This window comes from Lepus europaeus, chromosome 12 (genome assembly GCF_033115175.1).
Source record: "Lepus europaeus isolate LE1 chromosome 12, mLepTim1.pri, whole genome shotgun sequence".
NCBI classification, from domain to species: domain Eukaryota; kingdom Metazoa; phylum Chordata; class Mammalia; order Lagomorpha; family Leporidae; genus Lepus; species Lepus europaeus.
Window position 1 is genome coordinate 90,708,473 of NC_084838.1, and position 17,885 is coordinate 90,726,357.

Sequence of the window (17,885 nt, forward strand, 5' to 3'; positions counted from 1 at the left end):
AGGGCGAAGCAGGGGCGGGAGGAGGAGGCATCTAAAAAGGAAAAATTAAAAGAGTAAGGGATGCAAACAAAACTAAGAGCCAGTATTTCAAAACGTCCCATAAAATAAATCCTTGAGATACACGATTATAAGAGAAAGAATAATATATAAACATAATAGGAATGGCACAGGAGCTACCAATCAGAATACGGAGGGAACAAAACAAAGTAAGTGGAAAATTGGATGCAACGCCCCAGCTGTATTTCAGAAATCCCCAGCAAAGTATGCCATGGTAACGAGTCAGAAACGTTAAGTGCAGGCAGACCACTACGCATAGAGGAGACAGGAAATCAGATAGCACCACTCACCCTCACACACCTGCTTTCTCGCTCCCCAGTTACACTTCCCACACACACACCCGCCTCAGAGCCCCCGCAGAGCGCCTCCCTGGACCGCACACCCATCCTCAGGGACCCGGCAAACCGCATCATCCCGCCCAAACCGACCATCCCAGGGCGCTGACTCCAGTGTCCGTCCACAGCCCGCCCCATCGCTCAGGGCACGGACGTCAGAGGCCCCTCTTCACGCAGCGCACAGAAGCTCAGCCCGGCACTCACCTGACCCTCACCCACGCTGTCTCATCTGCCCCGGGCGGCGACTACGGTCGCAGACTTTAGCACGCAACCCACTTCCTTTTTGTCATTCCCTCCCTGCCCCAGCTGGACGCGATGCGGCGCGGCCTGCGTGTGCGCATGCCCAGAAAAGGCTTCACGGCCGGATTGCCAGTAGTCAACATGGCGCTCAGCCAAACGCTCTGGTTTGGGCGGCTGAGGCTCGCAGCCAATATGGCAGCGCCCACGCTGACCTTCCGGTCTGCCGGCGGCCATGTTGAAGTGATGTAGGGACAGCGGGGCTGAACTGTCAGAGGAAAGGAAACTAGCGGAGGTGTGTCCCTTCGGGCTAGCCAGGACACAACCAAACGCTGTCACCCAACCTTTCCTCCATACCTCTGTGAACTCAACACTACCAACCACAGGAAGGGAAGTAATCCTCATTTAGGGAACATTCCACCCCTGAACAGCAGGAAACATTCTAGTCAAGCATTTACCTGAGCATCGTTCGAGCATTTACCAAGGTAACCCATGACCTGGGCCTTAAAACAAATCTCAACAAATTTAAAAGAAATCGTACAGAATGTGGTCTCTGAACAGATAAAGTAAAAACCAGTAACAGAAAGATGGTGTGATCTTTCAAAATCTCCAAACCCTTGGAAACACAATGCTACATAATGCATGGTTCAGAGATCTCACATTTTTTTAAAAAATGAATGAAAATGAAACGATTATATAAAATGTGTGGGATGCAGCTAAAGCAGTGGTGAGAGGAAAATTTATGCTTCTAAAGTTTTACATTACAAAAGAGGAAATTCTCAAATCAAGGACCAAGTTCCCACTTAAGGAAACTAGAAAGAAGAACAAAAGAAATCCATAGCAAGTAAAAGAAGGGAGATAATAAAGATAATACTAGATATCAATGAAACTGAAGAAGAAAAATAAGTGGAAAAATCAAAAGCTTGCTCTCTGCAAAAGTCAATAAAATTGACAAAGCTATAGAGGAGGCACTGATTACCAATATCAGCAGTGAAACAGGAGACACCACTATAGCAGACATAAAAAGAATACCATAAACAGCTCCTCAAACACCTGACAAACCTCAAGTTGGACATTTGGCACAAGGGTTAAGATACTGCTTGGGACACCCAGACCCCAGAGTACAGCACCCATTTTTGAGTCCCAGCTCTACTTCTGATCCCAGCTTTCTGCTAATGAGCACCTTGGGAGGCAGCTGGTGATGGTTCCAGTAACTATGCCCCTATCACACATGTGGGCTCACTTCTGGCACCAGACTTCAGCCTTGTTGCAGGTATTTAGGGAGTGAACCAGGGGGTGAGAGAGAATTCTTTCTAAATCTTCATGCCCAGACTGTTTCATTGAAGAATTTTTTTAAAAGATTTATTTATTTATATGAAAGGCACACACACACACAAACACACACACACAGAGGTCTTCCATCTGCTGGTACACTCCCCAAATGACCGCAATGGCCAGAGCTGAGCCGATCAGAAGCCAGGAGCCAGGAGCTTCTTCCAGGTCTCTTATGTGGGTTCAGGGGCCCAAGGACTTGGTCCATCTTCTACTGTTTTCCCAGGCCATAGCAGAGAGCTGAATTGGAAGTGGAGCAACTGGTACTAAAACTGGTGCCTAAATGGGATGCTGACGCTATAGGTGGTGGCTTTACCTACTACGCTACAGTACCTGCCCCCCCAAAACAATTTTTTAATGATTGCACCTCATCAAGATGTAAAATTTTTGCCCTTTAGTGGATGGCTATTGGTTAAGATCTCATATCAGAGTGCCTGGGTTCAAGTCCTAGCTCCATTACCAATTACATCCTCCTGCTATTGCAGATCCTGGCAGGCAGCAGATGATAATTCTGGTGGTTGGATCCCTACCACCCATATGGGAGACCTGCAGTGAGTTCCCAGTTCCTGGCTTCATTTTGTACAACTGAGTAGTGAACCAGTAGATGGGAGCTCTGTCTCTCAGATAAAGTAGGGGAGCTGTTCCAGGTGCTCGGGAACCTCACCAAGCTGCCCAGCTGGTTCCACTCCGAGTTCCTCAAGAGTCCGAAGGCAGTTCACCTGGAGGCTTGGCTGGTGGAAGCGATCTTCGGCCCCGGCGGGGAGCACATCCCGCACGTCGAGTGTGTCTCCCACACCCTGCTTCATGTGAACCGATGGGAACCTGACGGCGAAGCTGAGATCTTGATATGCGGGCGACCTTATTTTCAGAAGGACGTATCCAAGCTGATCATGAACTTGGCCGACTATCACCGCCAGCTCCGGGTGCAAAGCTCAGAGAAGGTCCAGGCGCAGGAGGCCGGCACGCAGCGGTCTCCGATTGAAATGCGCGAGGCCGGCACGCAGCGGTCTCCAGTCGAGGTGGGCGAGGCTGCCGAGGACCCGGTTACCAGGTTATGAAGAGCCAAGAGCGAGAACCAGGGCTTCAAGCGCAGATCCCTCAATAATTCTACTCTTCTAGGTCCTACAGCTGCTGCCCTAGAAGCTGGGGGCAGAACGCTGCGGGTGTTTGGTTTTTCCCCTCTGTGTTAATTGCGAGTTTAAGGAGTTCTAATAAAACGAGTTGCATTTCCCTGACCTCCCTTAGTCTGAAGGTTACCAGGCTTGTTCTAGCAGCCAAGATCTTGCTCTACCCTGCCTTCCCCTCCGGGGCAGGTGTGGCGTGTTGGGTTTCAGCCGCTCTGGGGCGGGTCCTCCCGGGTTGCGGTCAGGTGTCCCCCCGGGCGAGGGCTCCCTGAGCCAGCCCTCCTGGGAAACTGCAAACCCACCTTGGCTCTTCTCATAGTAATTTAAGATGGGAAAACCTGGAGACGGCTTGCAGCCCTCCTGGATTGGAAGGGCCTCCTGGGCGTATAGCGGAGCTAACACCGGCCATTCCCACCTGGGTTGGGAGAGGGCGCTGGGCTCGGTTACCCTTTCACCTCTGATCCTGCTGCCTGCGTATTAAGTAGGATGAACACTAACAGCTTGTGCTAGGATGGACCATTATTTGCATAATACTAGTGTTAGAAATTTTTTTTTCAAAATTTATTTAAAAATTCAAAGCAGCTTAATTTTAAAGGTCAGGGGAGGCAAAGCGAAAAGCCTAAAGAGGGGTGCACTTTAGGCATATTAAGCTCAAAATGAATAATCAGCTTCAAGTGAGGCTGCATCCCAGCAGAACGAACATGCCCTGTGTGCCTGCTGTTCTCCCCGAGGGTAGTACTCTTTTGACCAGAACATCAGATTCTCTGTTGGACGAGAGAAGTTGGTGAACAGAAGGTAGCAGGCCAATAGAGCATTTAGGGGTCTGCCTATTTTGATATATAAGCCCAAAATTACCCTGTGACACGGATGGGAGAGGACTTCGATGAAAGAACAAAGTGGTAGGATACCTCATTAAATATTCCTGAGTGGAGGCTGGAGAGAGCCAAGAAGAAAGAGTTGAATTTATGGGCTGGCAGCAGGTATCTTTTGTCCATGTATGCGTGTATGTACACGCTTTTCCAGTATCTACCCCTTATTTAAACTATGTTGCTTTATACAATATCCTAATATCTGATATAGCAAGTGTCTCACTGTTCAACTGGTAGTCTAGATCACTTTTTCAAACGCTTTTTAGTTATTGAAAGGCAGCGTTAGGCCAGCGCCGTGGCTTAACAGGCTAATCCTCCGCCTTGCGGTGCCCGGCACACCGGGTTCTAGAAAAAAAAAAAAAAAAAAAAAAAACCTTTTGCCCTGCATAGGACCATGTTTTTTTGTTTTGTGTATTTAAAGATTTATTTATTTGAAAGACAGAGTGATAGAGAGAGAGAGAGAGGTCTTCTATCTGGTAGTTCATTCCCCAAATGGCCGAAACAGCTACAGCTGGGCTGATCTGAAGCCAGGAGCTTCTTTTGAGTTTTCCACATAGGTACAGGGACCAAGCACCAGGGCCATCTTCCACTGCTTTCCCAGTCCATAGCAGAGAACTGGATCAGAAGTAGAGCAGCTGGGACTTGAACTGGCACCCACATGGGATGCCAGTACTGCAGTGGCAGTTTTACCCACTATGCCACAGCGCCAGCCCCAAAGACTATGCTTTAAAAATTAAGGATGGGGTGCTGGCACTGTGGCACAGCAGGTTAAGCTGCCACCTACGACACCGGCATGCCATATGGGCATTGATTTGTATCATGGCTGCTCCCCTTCTGATCCAGCTCCCTGCTAATGTGCCTGCGTAAGCAGTGGAAGATGGCCCAAGTACTTGGGTTCCTGCCACCCACATGGGAGGCCCAGATGAATCTCCTGGCTCCTGGATTCAGCCTAGGTCTGCCTGGGGCCATTTTCAGACATTGGGGAGTATATCTCTCTGTAACGCTGCCTTTCAAATAAATTTTTAAAAAGTACTTTAAATAAAGTAAAAATGAAAAAGAAAAGCTAAAAACTGGGGGAAAATTTTGCAAAACACATTTGATAAACCACATCTGACAAGAAACTCATATCTGGGGTATCTTGTTTTAAAACTATTGCAACTGATACAGGAACTATTGCAATGGAGTTTTTGCAGAAATCGGGTAAGAGGGATTCTGGATAAATTGATTTAGCAGGACTCTTGTCAAAATTGGCAGCAGCTTTACCCACTCTGCCACAGCACCGGCTTCCAATTCCACTCTCACGCCTCTGAGTAAAAGGCTTGGAAGTCCTCATTCCTGCCTTCACACACTGGAAAATGATGAACAACTGAAAATCAACATTTCTTAGCTCTGCTAGGAACTGATTCACCAGGGTAGACGCCAAGGGGTTTCACAGTTACCACATGATGTGGAAGCTGAACGCGTACTTCCCGCATGGCTCCTCTGGCCAGCTGGGCTCCTCAAAGGAGAGCTGCACCAAGGCCAGTGCTGGCAGCCCAGCCACGAGCAGCCCCAATGTCTGCTGCAGCCCGACAGCCAGGCCTCATGGCCCAGATGGCAGCCACTGCAGCTGGCATGGCCGTGGGCTCTGCTGTGGGCATGCACTGGGTCATGCTATCACTGGCGGCTTCAGTGGAGGAAGTATTCGGAGTCCTCAAGTCCCAGCATCGCTTACTGGGTGCCTAAGGGAAACCAGTCAGCACAACAGCAGGAGTAATGAAGCGGTTTTTGGAGTGTGCCCAGAACCAGGGTGATGTTAGGCTCTATGAGGGTTTCAGTGAAGTCCTGAGACAGTGTGGAATTGCAAACGGGTTAGTCTAATCAAGAGGTTCAGGATGAAGTAGAAAATCCAATCTCATGACCAAGTTATTTTAGCATGAAAATGTAATTGGTGGTCAAAGTGTAAAGTGTAAAGCCAACAGGTCCAGCTGTCACCTGCTTTGAAGAGCATCCTTGGTTCAGCATTGCAGTGGAAGAGGGCATTCTTGCTGTGTGGAAACTCACTGAGATGGTATCGAACTTGGGGCTGCAAAGACATTTGGTCTCCTTGAGCAGCTGTAGTAATGTTACTGTTTGTGAGTAGAATAAAGTGATTTTCTTTCTTTTTCTTTTTTTTTTCTTTCTTTTTTTTGACAGGCAGAGTGGATAGTGAGAGAGAGAGAGAGAAAGGTCTTCCTTTTTGCCGTTGGTTCACCCTCCAATGGCCGCTGAGGCCGGCGCATCGCGCTGATCCGAAGCCAGGAGCCAGGTGCTTCTCCTGGTCTCCCATGGGGTGCAGGGCCCAAGCACTTGGGCCATCCTCCACTGCCTTCCCGGGCCATAGCAGAGAGCTGGCCTGGAAGAGGGGCAACTGGGGTAGAATCCGGCGCCCCAACCGGGACTAGAACCCGGTGTGCTGGCGCCACAAGGCGGGGGATTAGCCTGTTAAGCCACGGTGCTGGCTAAAGTGATTTTCTTCCAAGAAAGGTAATTAAGTCACAGGACAAACCTAACCTGAAGAGACAGGTAAATATGGAGGATTGCACCAAAAATGGAAGCAGATAATCCTGGGTCCAAGAACTGGTAGGAACATGCGAATGGTAGTTGCCTAGTTGCTGGCAACTTAGCATAAACTAATTGGAGAGTTAGTAACTTGTTGGGGCGCAGTTTAAAGGGGCCTCAAAATCCTTCAGGTTTTACCCCCATGAGTCCCACCAGGGAGGGGCGGTAAATCCTTTGATGCTTCTGCAGAGAAAGAGAGAAAGTAAATATCTGAAATGCGCCTGCAACATTTGGTTCTCTTTAAAGACCTGTCTTCAAAGGAAAAACTTGACCAGAGCCTTAGCCTACCTAGGGTAAGAGCAAATAGACAGCCAGCCCCCACCAGACTTCCTGTCTCATGTAAGAAGTTAAAGAAAAGGGCTCAGAGGGGCCAGCACTGTGGCATAGCTGGTAAAGCTGATGCCTGCAGTGCCAGCATCCCATGTGGGCGCCGGTTCAAGTCCCAGCAGCTCCACTTCCGATCCAGCTCTCTGCTATAGCCTGGGAAAGCAGTAGAATATGGGCCAAGTGCTTGGACGCCTGTACCCAAGTGGGAGACCTGGAAGAAGCTCCTGGCTCCTGGCTCCGAATCAGCACAGCTCCGGCCGTTGCAGCCAATTGGGGAGTGAACCAGCGGATGGAAGACCTCTCTCTCTTTCTCTCTCTCTCTGTCTCTCCATCCCTCTGTGTGTAACTTTGACTTTCAAATAAATAAATCTCTACAAAAGGAAAAAGAAAACGGCTAAGAAATTCCTCTGGAAGTCAGAGCCCAAGGACTCAGGCACCTTAAAACAGATATGACATTGCAAATGGATATGTAACTGCTTTCCCTCTCCAACAGCTTACCAACACACCAACAGGGTTCCAGAGTAAGGACAGGTAGGATTCAAGCTTAGTGTAGGGCTTCATTTTATTCATTTCTTAAAGATGCTGTCTATGTGCATAATCACATTTTGAGGTACTAGAGTGAAGGACTTCAACGTGTGACTAAGATTTATATCCTTCTCACATGTAAAATACATTCACCCACATTTCAACAACCCCAAACCTTAACCCAGTTCCGCATCATCTTTAAGTCCAAAATCTTACCTACATATCATTTCTTTAAAAAAAAAAAAAAGATTTATTTATTTGAAAGTCAGAGGTACACAGAGAGAGAAGGAGCGGCAGAGAGAAAGAGAGGTCTTCCATCTGCTGGTTCACTCCCCAGATGGCAGCAATAGTCAGGGCTGGGGCAGGAGCCAGGAGCTGCTTCTAAGTCTCCCATATGGGTGCAGAGGCCCAAGCACTTGAGTCATATTCTGTTGCTTTCCCTGGCACATTAGTGGGAAGATGGATCAGAAGTGGAGCAGCTGGGACAAAAAAACTGGCACCCATATGGGATGGTGGTATCTCAGGTGGCGGCTTTACCTGCTATGCCACAATACTGGCCCCAAGTAGTCCCATCACTGGTTCCAGAATCAGCCGTTTTTCTTGGGGGAAATTTGGTTCCTTTAATTGTAGAGTGGTGTTAGAAATCAAGGTCTGGGTGTGCTTATTGCATTTTGGTAGAGCACATTTCCAGTAGCTCCCAGAGGAAGGTTCACGGGAGATGTATCAGTCAGCTATCCATCACTATAACTTGAATACCTAAGAGGAGTTCTTAGACATGAAGGTTTATTTTGGCTGTGATGGGTGACCCCTTGGTCTTGTGGGGTTCACATGTGGAGGGAGGATCACACTGTGCGCCAGGAAGCAGAGGCTTCTGCACATTCAGCCTGTGCAACCAACGTTGGCGTGAGAATTAGCTTGAGGGCAGGACTTAAAAACAGGCCACCTCTCAGACGCCATAATTTAATCTGATCAAGTCTCTACCCCTAATCCATCAACCATTAACATCAATTCATTATTAACATAAAAATGTAGGGGTGAAATGTCTGAGAGTTTGGGGAGTCAAGTCCTGCTCAAACCATAACAGATGAATTTTTCAAGACCTACATCATGTCTCCAAGTGTCTCTACTCTAACTTTAGACTTATTTGGTGGTTTGGTTTACTAGAGTTTTAGCTAGTAAACTTTTCCTTAAGCATTGGGAAGATTATCATCTTGCTGTATTGAGAAATCAAATACTTACTAATTGCTAACCTTTTTTTAAAAAAGATTTATTTATTTATTTGAAAGAATTACACAAAGAAAGGAGAGTCTGAGGGAAAAGTCTTCCATCTGATGGTTCACTCCCCAATTGGCTGCAATGGCTGGAGCTGCGCTGCTCCGAAGCCAGGAGCCAGGAGCTTCCTCTGGGTCTCCCACGTGGGTGCAGGGGTCCAAGGACTTGGGCCATCTTCTACTGCTTTCCCAGGCCATAGCAGAGAGCTGGATCGGAAGTGGAGCAGCTGGGTCCCAAACTGGCACCCATATGGGATGCCGATGCTTCAGGCCAGGGCATTAACCTGCTGTGCAATAGCACGGCCCCTAATCTTTTGTTTTTGAAAAAAATTCTAGAAACCTACTCTTCTCTTTATTCTTAAATTTCAGTGATGTGCCTTGGAGTTTTTTCTTTTCTTTTTAAAGATTTATTTATTTATTTGAAAGTCAGAGTTACACACACAGAGAGAGAGAGAGAGAGAGAGAAAGTCCATCGGATGGCTCACGCCCCAATTGGCCGCAAAGGCTGGAGCTGGGCCGATCTGAAGCCAAGAGCCAGGAGCTTCTTCCAGGTCTCCCATGTGGGTGCAGGGGCCCAAGGACCTGGGCCATCTTCCACTGCTTTCCCAGGCCATAGCAGGGAGCTGGATCAGAAGTGGAGCAGCTGGGACTAGAACCGGCGCCCATTTGGGATGCCAGTGCTTCAGGCCAGGGCTTTAACCTGCTACACCACAGTGCCGGCCCCTTGGAGTTTATTTTCATGTGTTTTTCTAGGCATTTGAAAGCACCTTTCCATCTGCTTCTGTATTTTAGTTATGTGGCATTTGCTTACATTATTTACATTTGACTTCTCTTTTGGAACCCCTACAATTTGGATACTGGACTTCTCAGATTCTAATTCACATATCTCTTCCCTCTCATCTTAGATTTTTTTTTTTTTTTTTTTAAGATTTACTTATTTATTTGAAAGTCAGAGTTACACAGAGAGAAGGAGAGCCAGAGAGTGAAAGAGTGGTCTTCCATCCGCTGGTTCACTCCCCAATTGGCTGCAATGGCTTGAGCTGTGCCAATCTGAAGCCAGGAGCTTCTTCCGGGTCTCCCACGCAGGTGCAGGGGTCCAAGGACTTGGGCCATCTTCTACTGCTTTCCCAGGCCATAGCAGAGAGCTAGATTGGAAGTGGAGCAGCTGGGACTTGAACCAGCGCCCATATAGGATGCCGGCACTGCAGGTGTCAGCTTTGCCTAGTATGCCACAGCGCTAGCCCCAGGAACTAATTTTTATCTTTAATACCAACACCACTTGGAAAATGTCCTCAACACTATTTTCCAGTGATTCTGTTGAGGTTTTTCATTTTTGCTTTTATGTTTTAAATTATCAGGAACATTTTGTTCTCTGACATCTCCATTTTACAGCAGTCCATTCTTATTTCATAGAGGTAATACTTTACCCTTTGTTCTCTAAGGACATTATTTGAGTCCTTATTTTCTCCTTTGTTTTTTACTTTAAAAAAAATTATTTATTTTATTTGAAAGGCAGAGAGGCAGAGGCAGAGAGTTTTCCATCTGCTGGTTCACTCCCCAGATGGCCACAACTGCTGGAGCTGAGAAGACCCGAAGCCAGGAGCCAGGAGCCTCTTCTGGGTCTCCCAGGCGGGTGCAGGAGCCCAACGGCTTGGGCCATCTTCCAGTTTTCCCAGGCCATAGCAGAGAGCTGGATTGGAAGAGGAGCAGCCGGGACTCATACCGGCGCCCATATGGGATGCCAGCCCTGCAGGAGCCAGCCTATTTTGGACTCTTCCATGTTAGAGGCTTTCATTAGATATCTGGTAATTCTGCAGCACCACAGATAACATCCCAGGGCTAAAACATTGACACAAGGGTATGGTATGTGTGGTACTTTGAACTTAATTGTAGGTTGATCAGTGAGCCATTTTGTGAGTAATCCTTCATGCCAATACTTTTACATTTTTCTTTTTTGTCTGGTGGGCAGTATATATAAAGCCACTTAATCTTATGTCCAGTACAATACTATATAGATTTGGTTTTGCCCTTGTAACATTTGAATAGACAGGAGTATCTTGTTTGCCTATGTAATACTGAATAGTCTTTAAAATGTAATTTAAAAAAATAATTTATGGCTGATATTGGCCACAAATTCCATAAATCTTAGTCTTAGGGTGAGGGGGACACAGACCACATCAGACAGATCAACAAAGTGATTTACGGTGAAGATTTTGGGTCATGCCGTATCAGTTGACTTACAGATAAACCATGTGGACAATCACCCATGCATATATGATGAAGCTGCAAGAAACACTGAGGATTGCCTGAGCACCTCTGTGCATACTGTCATACACTGATGTTGGTAATGCATTCTGACTCTCCAGAGACAGGACAACAGAGATGTGTTTGATACTTCTCCTGGACTGTCGTCTGCATTTCTGTGGCTGACTGTAATCTAACATTTCCCTGTAATTAGTGGTAACAGGAATGCAAGTTTTCTGTCTTTCTAGCAAATTAACCCAAGGGTTGGTTTTGGGAATCTGACAAACTTGCAAATAGCATTGTCTTCAGTGGATTTCTACCATGTATGGTCATTCTGTTAGCCTCAATAGAGAAGAACTCTGCAAATGCCAATTAAGTGGGATAGAGAGAGCTGCCTAGCAATGTGGCAATGGGGAGAAGCTTTTCCCAGCGTGCACCTAACCCTCCCTACTTTGTGCCTCTTCTTCACCTTTAGTCCCAGAGGTAATGGGTGCTGAGAACACGAAGCTATAAATGCATTATTTAGTGTCTCTACTGCTAGCTTACAATTTGACTCTCTTGGGTCTACCAAGTTAGTTTACTCCCATCTACCTGCTTTCCAATTCTCCAGATTCTGCCTATTTTCATTGGCATTTGTGCCAAGGCTATGATCTAACTTGGGGAGTACCCAGATACTGACTGAGCAAGGTAGGGGCACAAAGCTAGGCCACTGGCATCCAACTCTGAACTCTACTAAAAGAAATCTTTGCCTGAAGACTCTTCATTGGCCCATTGGCTTTGCTTCTGTATTGAAATTCAGACTTTTTGTAATCTATTTTCCTTCCTTTATTTATTTATTTGAAAGTCAGAGTTACACAAAGAGAGGAGAGAGAGAGAGAGAGAGAGAGAGAGAGAGAGAGAAGAGAGAGAGGAGAGAGATCCTCCATCCGTCCTCTCATATTTTCCTTTTGTCTTATCACAGCTACCAGATCTACATTGTCGTTTGAAGGTTCTCTTAATACTTGCTCCCTCTCCCCTTGTGCATCCAATTATTTTTTTAAAAATATATTTACAAATGTGTTTAACAGTCAATTTTAGGAAATATTCATCTGGGACCAGCATTGTGGCCTAGATGGGTATCCGCCAGTGTCCCAGCTGCTCTGCTTCTTTTTATTATTTTTGAAAGATTTCTTTATTTATTTGAGAGGCAGAGTTATAGACAGAGAGTTCTTCTATCTGCTGGTTCACTCCCCAAATGGCTACAATGGGAAGTAGAGCAATCAGGACTCGAACCAGTGCCCATATGAGAATGGTGGCACTGTAAATGGAGGCTTAACCTACTATGCCACAGTGCTAGCCCTTCCAATTAATTCTTGCACATCAAATTTTATCTTGGAACTTGCTTCTTTGAGGATCCAAATTATTGCCCAGGACTTGGGAAGAAATAATGTTAGATGTTTAGTCTTCTGTAAATACAGATGTCACCATGAAATCTTGGTTTTTCAAAAATTACAAATTTCATGTTTTAATTAAACTATAGGAGAATGAATTACTTCTAACACATCTATATTTGGGAGAGTTTATTATTCTGATTTACTGAAACAAAATATTCCATCAAATTACCCAGGAAAATCCAGGCAGCAGAAATATATAACATGTTCATTTCTTCAAGAGGTCTCAAATAAATTTTCAAAGGCCAAACAGTGATATATGTACTATGCCATTTAAGTCACTTCTACATTCTGTACTTAAGAACTCAAGTATAGAAATAAACTTTGTGATGCTGAGGTAACTTTATAATCATCTCCAACATGACTGCATAGGTGTTTATGGTTATGTGTGAACACCACTGTGTGTTCTCAAGTCACTTGATTGATCAATCAATCCATCTGAATTTTAGACACAAAGCAGCATTAAATATGCACCTGAAGGAAGTATCTTCAGTGTGTCCATGTGTTCTTGTATTATACATATGGGTAGGTCATGAGTTTAAGTTCAGAAAAGGTGACTGAAACACATTAATAATTGAATGTTAGAAATCTGCTGTTGTTGGTAATACGGAAACATACACTGTCTTCATATTCAAACTCTTCATGGGGATGTCTTCAGTAATTTCTAGAATGGAAGGAAAATGTTGAAAAAATTAATATTCCATTATAGGTGAATTGTATTGTATAGTATTTAGCCTCATCCTAACAGAGGTATGACTTTTGTACCAGTTCCTAGGGGGCAATTTTTAAGCCCTTAGAATCCTCTCATAGAAGTGTCTTTGTTGCTCTTTCAGCATACCCAATCTCTATGCTAGTAAGAGGACTCTGGGTAGAGTAGGTCACACTACAAAGAGCAACAATAGGATTTAGGATAGGGTCTTTGAGTCACATGGTATCTGCTGAGACAAGAGACCAATCATGTGGGCAATGAATCAATCACGTCCACATAATGAAACTTTAATAAAAACTTTGGACGCCAAGGGATGGGAAGAGGTAACAGAGTCTATGATTCCATGAGGAGTATGATCTGAAGTCTACCATACGGATACCCTTTTGTATCTCCTTCTTTGGCTGGTTCAAATTTGCTTTCTTTTTCTTTAATAAACAAAACCATGAGTGAGTCTGTTAGTCTTCCTAGCAAATTATTATTATTTTCTATTTACTCATCTCAACTTGCTCATTTTAGTATTATTATTTTTTAGAGATTAGTATTAGTATTAGTAGTTTTTAAAGATTTATTTATTTATTTGAAAGTCAGAGTTACACAAAGAGAGGAGAGGTAGAGAGAGAGAGAGAGAGAGAGGTCCTCCATCCGCTGGTTCACTCCCCAGTTGGCCGCAACGGCCGGAGCTGTGCTGATCCGAAGCCAGGATTCAGGAGCTTCTTTGGGTTTCCTGCACGGGTACAGGGGCCCAAGGATCTGGGTCATCCTCTACTGCTTTCCCAGGCCACAGCAGAGAGCTGGATTGGAAGAGGAGCAGTCGGAACTAGAACTGGTGCCCACATGGGATGCTGGCACTTCAGGCCAGGGCGTTAATCTACTGCGCCACAGCGCTGGCCCCCACAAGTATTATTTTTAATATATGTATTTTTAAAATTTTATTTGAAAGAGTTAGAGAGATATATCTTCCATTTGCTGGTTCACTTTCCAGATGGCCACAACAGCCAAGTTTTGGCTTGGTCCAGGTCCAGTTTGTAGCCATTTGGGGAGAGGACAGCAGATGGAAGATCTCTTTCTCTCTCTCTAACTCTGCCTTTCAAATAACTACATAAACCTTTTAAGATCAACAACCTAAGTGAATATACAGGGAGTTTGAATAGACCCTTAAATATTTGTTCTTTTAAGCTCATTCCGCTTTCAATTACTAAACCTGAAGGTGGGGTGGATATTTGATATAGTGGTTGATACACTAGTATCACATATTGAATTACTTGGGTTCAACTCCCAGCTGTGGTCCTAATTCCAGGTTTCTGTTAATGTAATTTTGGGAGGCAGGAGGTAATAACCCAAGTAATCGGGTTCCTGCCACCTAGGCAGGAAACCTGGGTTCTGCCTGGCTAAGCCTTGTAGATATCTGGGTAGTCAATCGACAGATGGGAGTTCTCTCTCAAATAAGTATCAATTAAGCCAATAACAACAACTTTAAGGTGGTTTGGGAACCTCTCCAACTTTGCAGCTGGTGCAGTGATGGTGGTCTTGTGTGGATTCTTCCCTCCAAGTTTGTAGTTGAACTCTAACTCTTTACAGTCAGAGTCAGGAGTTTGAGGCAGACTGTGGAGACTTCTGGAGGACTGTGCCCTTACCATACAGTTTGGCTAACATTGGGCCCCCCAAAGAGGGAAAGAAAATTATTTGCCTACTGTGAGGCATTTTCTTTCTAGCCAGATCTTAATTCAAAGGGAAATGATCAGTTTTCTCTAAAAAACAGCTCTTATCCTAGCAAGCAATCCTAGGTGTGAAAATAAAAAGTTGCCTCTTTAATAGATAATTACAAGATCTGGAGATTTAGACAGTCTAGTGAAACAAGCAAGAAAACATCAAGAATTTCTAAGATCTTATGTACTTTGTGAGCTTTCCAATTGATCTAATTTACCAAGCTATTAGTATATTACAAAAGGCAATTCTAAGAGAAAAAACATAACGAAAAGGAGGCTACAGATACTAGATGGGAAAAAGAAACTCTCCGCTTTGTGGTAATCATGGCTAAGTCTCTTAACCTTTAAGCTCTGATTTACGACACTCTTGTGTTGCTAACCTCACAGAGTAAAAAGAATGCACTTAAAAGCTGGTTATGTGAATGGCAGGTAGCACTGTAAGTCCTTAATTCACACAGACATGATTTTATCCTGAAACAAGTGAGAAGATGACATTTTTTCAGTTCCATGGCACAACGGCAGGTCGTGCAAAGGACTGGACGGATAAGAAAAGGAAGTCAAGAGTATTTTTAAGTTTCAGACAAAACATATAAAAATAGAAAGATATATATATATATATATAATTTTTACTACTATAACATAATGAAACAGCCAAGTATGTTGGAGGGAGAGTGAAAAATACCTTCTAAGATACTAAAAGATTCTGGAATGTAACTAGAAAAACAGGTAAGGACCAAAGGACCAGAAAAAAGAAGGATCTTGTTGTGGGCCAAGCTGAAAATTCTGAGGCATTAGACAAAGGGGAGCCATGAGGTCTCTGAGCAGGAGAGTAACATTAGCGGAAAAATGCTCATGAAGATAACCTTGGTGGGGGAACAGGCTGGGTGATTTCAATGGATGATAAGGCTGTGAACCAGGCGAGAGGGCAAAAGGCAAGGGAGAATCATTGAAAACAATCTGAGACACAGGGGTCATGTTCCATTACATTCCCCAAGGGGAAGTAAGGCTTTAGTTTTTAACAATATGGCTAAAAATGTGATATAAAATATAAATAGCTGGGCATGGAGAAAATGGGGGAAATCTACAGAGGCTACAGCTCCTAAGAGGTCCTCAAATAATAAGATTTTCTGGTGGTTCCTGGTAGGTTAATGCCATGAGACATGAGACAAGGGGTTTTATTAGAGAAGTCTAAAACTCCTCAAAACTGAAGTCTTGAATAAGGATCCCACAGCAAAAGGGCAAATTTGAATAATATCCTTCACAGACAAAAACAGTGAAAAGAAAGCAGGAGGTTTAATCATGGCCTCCCAAAAGATATACCCACATTCTAAAGTCCTGGAAGCTGTGAATGCAACTTTATTTGGAAAAAGAGAAAACGGACAGAAGAGGAAGACACACTCTGCTCACGGTCACAGATTGGAGAGATGTGGCCACAGACGAGAGGTATCCGGAGCAAGGGCTATCCACAAGCTGGAAGACACAAAGACAGATTCTCCCCTAGAGCCTTCAGACACAGCAGGGCTCTCATTTCAGCTTTCTGGTCTCCAGAACTGTGGAAGAATAAATTCTATGTCTTTTTTTTTTTTTTTTTTTTTGGACAGGCAGAGTGGACAGTGAGAGAGACAGAGAAAGGTCATCCTTTTTCCGTTGGTTCACCCCGCAATGGCCGCCACGCTGTGGCCGGCGCACCGCACTGATCCGTAGCCAGGAGCCAGGTGCTTCTCCTGGTCTCCCTTGTGGGTGCAGGGCCCAAGGACTTGGGCCATCCTCCACTGCCTTCCCGGGCCATAGCAGAGAGCTGGACTGGAAGAAGAGCAACCGGGACAGAACCGGCGCCCCGACTGGGACTAGAACCTGGTGTGCCGGTGCTGCAGGCGGAGGGTTAGCCTATTGAGCCGTAGCGCTGGCCAAATTCTATGTCTTTAACTACTAAGTGTGTGGCAGTTTATTGCACCAGCCACAGGAAATCAATCCAGAGAACTTGCCTTGCTCAGCCTTGTTTGGCATAGGACAGACCACATCTTCATGAAAATTCCTTGCCCTGTGCATGACTGGGCTCAAAACTTTCTTAACACTGTCTTTGTGGCCCAAAATAAATTGAGTTTAAGGTGGAATTTGTAGACAGTGTCTTCAAGATACTAGAGAAATTCTCCTTAAAATGGAATTTCAATAGAAACGTAACAAAACAAGCAGAACAGATGGGTAATGTAAGGATGGAAATGTAAGGTAAAATGGTAATGTAAGGATGGAAACTCTAAGAATTAAAAGGAAATACTAGAAATCAAAACACTGTAACAGAAATGAAGAATGCTTTATATGTGGGTAGGGGTGGTGGCACATCCTTCCTGTAGTTGAACAAGAATAAGAAAATCAGGCAAAATTACTCACAATGGAATATAAGACAAAAGAAAGGAATATATGAAGAGAAAAAGAGGACAAAAAATATCTACCTGAAATATGTCCAATCAAAGTTCCAAAAAGAGATAATATTAGAGAGAATGAGTAAGAGGTAACTTTGGAAAAGATGTCTGAAAATTTTTCACCAATGCTAAAAGACCCAATCCTGATTCAGACAGGATGGAGAACGGCTGGCTACAAACATAAAAACAGAACAACAAACTGGATCCCACAGAGCGAAGCTATTTGGGGAAATGATTCCAGAAGCGGCAGCACTGCAGTGAGCATGTAGGACTGCAGCACAGAACTCCAGAGGCAAGGACTAGGATGTCAGTAGAGGAGCTGACAGAACAGTCACAGAAGCTGTGGAGGATGTGAAGGGGGAGGAGAAAACGTTAGTGGATACCAGTTTCTGCCAACCATTGTCCTGAGCTCTGCTTTCTAAATTACTACATGTGGAATGTGTCAACTATGACCTTGCTCTCCACAGTGCAGCTCAATGTGGAAATGCTTTCTAAACTGTTACACAGCATGTATTTCAAATAGCATACTGATAAAAAAAAATTTAGGTTTCCAAAGCAAAAAGCAATTATCCTTTTGACTAATGTTAAAAAACATATTATGGTTACATACATATATATATATATATCTCAAAAGAAAAGCAATAGCAAAAGCTAAAAGAATGAAAGAAAAAGAGAGGAAGAAAAGAAAAGAAAAAAAAAAAAAAGAAAAGAACTCTTTA

At 44.5% G+C, this 17,885-nt stretch overlaps 3 protein-coding genes and 1 pseudogene across 6 annotated transcripts in view; 2 read left to right on the forward strand and 2 right to left on the reverse strand.

Annotated features, from left to right (window-relative positions):
- Positions 1-686, reverse strand: part of ZNF484 (zinc finger protein 484) — a 32,211-nt gene extending 31,525 nt beyond the window's left edge. The window contains exon 1 of one of the 3 annotated variants that reach the window (XM_062208479.1): positions 597-686. Coding sequence is in view for 1 of the 3 variants with exons in the window: in XM_062208478.1 (XP_062064462.1) it covers positions 486-530 (45 nt within the window). In the remaining 2 variants the exon portion in view is untranslated. Of the gene's footprint in view, positions 1-485; positions 571-596 lie in introns of those variants that run through there. The other 2 variants (XM_062208478.1, XM_062208481.1) reach the window with 2 other exon arrangements.
- A 21-nt stretch (positions 687-707) lies between these two features.
- On the forward strand, positions 708-3,189 carry LOC133771056 (KH domain-containing protein 3-like). The gene is made up of 2 exons (XM_062206785.1): positions 708-872; positions 2,609-3,189. The coding sequence occupies exons 1-2, from the start codon at positions 708-710 to the stop codon at positions 3,017-3,019; spliced, it is 576 nt and encodes a 191-aa protein (XP_062062769.1). The 3' UTR covers positions 3,020-3,189.
- Positions 3,190-3,952: 763 nt separating this feature from the next.
- Positions 3,953-5,814, forward strand: LOC133771057 (coiled-coil-helix-coiled-coil-helix domain-containing protein 2-like; annotated as a pseudogene).
- A 6,602-nt stretch (positions 5,815-12,416) lies between these two features.
- The window catches only part of IARS1 (isoleucyl-tRNA synthetase 1), an 85,709-nt gene continuing 80,240 nt past the window's right edge, over positions 12,417-17,885 (reverse strand). For both annotated transcript variants that reach the window (XM_062208485.1, XM_062208486.1), the window contains one exon: positions 12,417-12,995. In XM_062208485.1, coding sequence (XP_062064469.1) covers positions 12,913-12,995 — 83 coding nt within the window. In that variant the 3' untranslated portion in view covers positions 12,417-12,912. The remainder of the gene's footprint in view (positions 12,996-17,885) is intronic.

What these genes read in the sequence shown, in the direction of transcription:
- LOC133771056 (XM_062206785.1), top strand. Translation starts at nt 708, where the DNA reads ATGCGGCGCGGCCTGCGTGTGCGCATGCCCAGAAAAGGCTTCACGGCC. An exon ending in CTGCCGGCGGCCATGTTGAA is followed by an intron (nt 873 to 2,608) that starts GTGATGTAGGGA and finishes GAGCTGTTCCAG; the next exon opens with GTGCTCGGGAACCTCACCAA.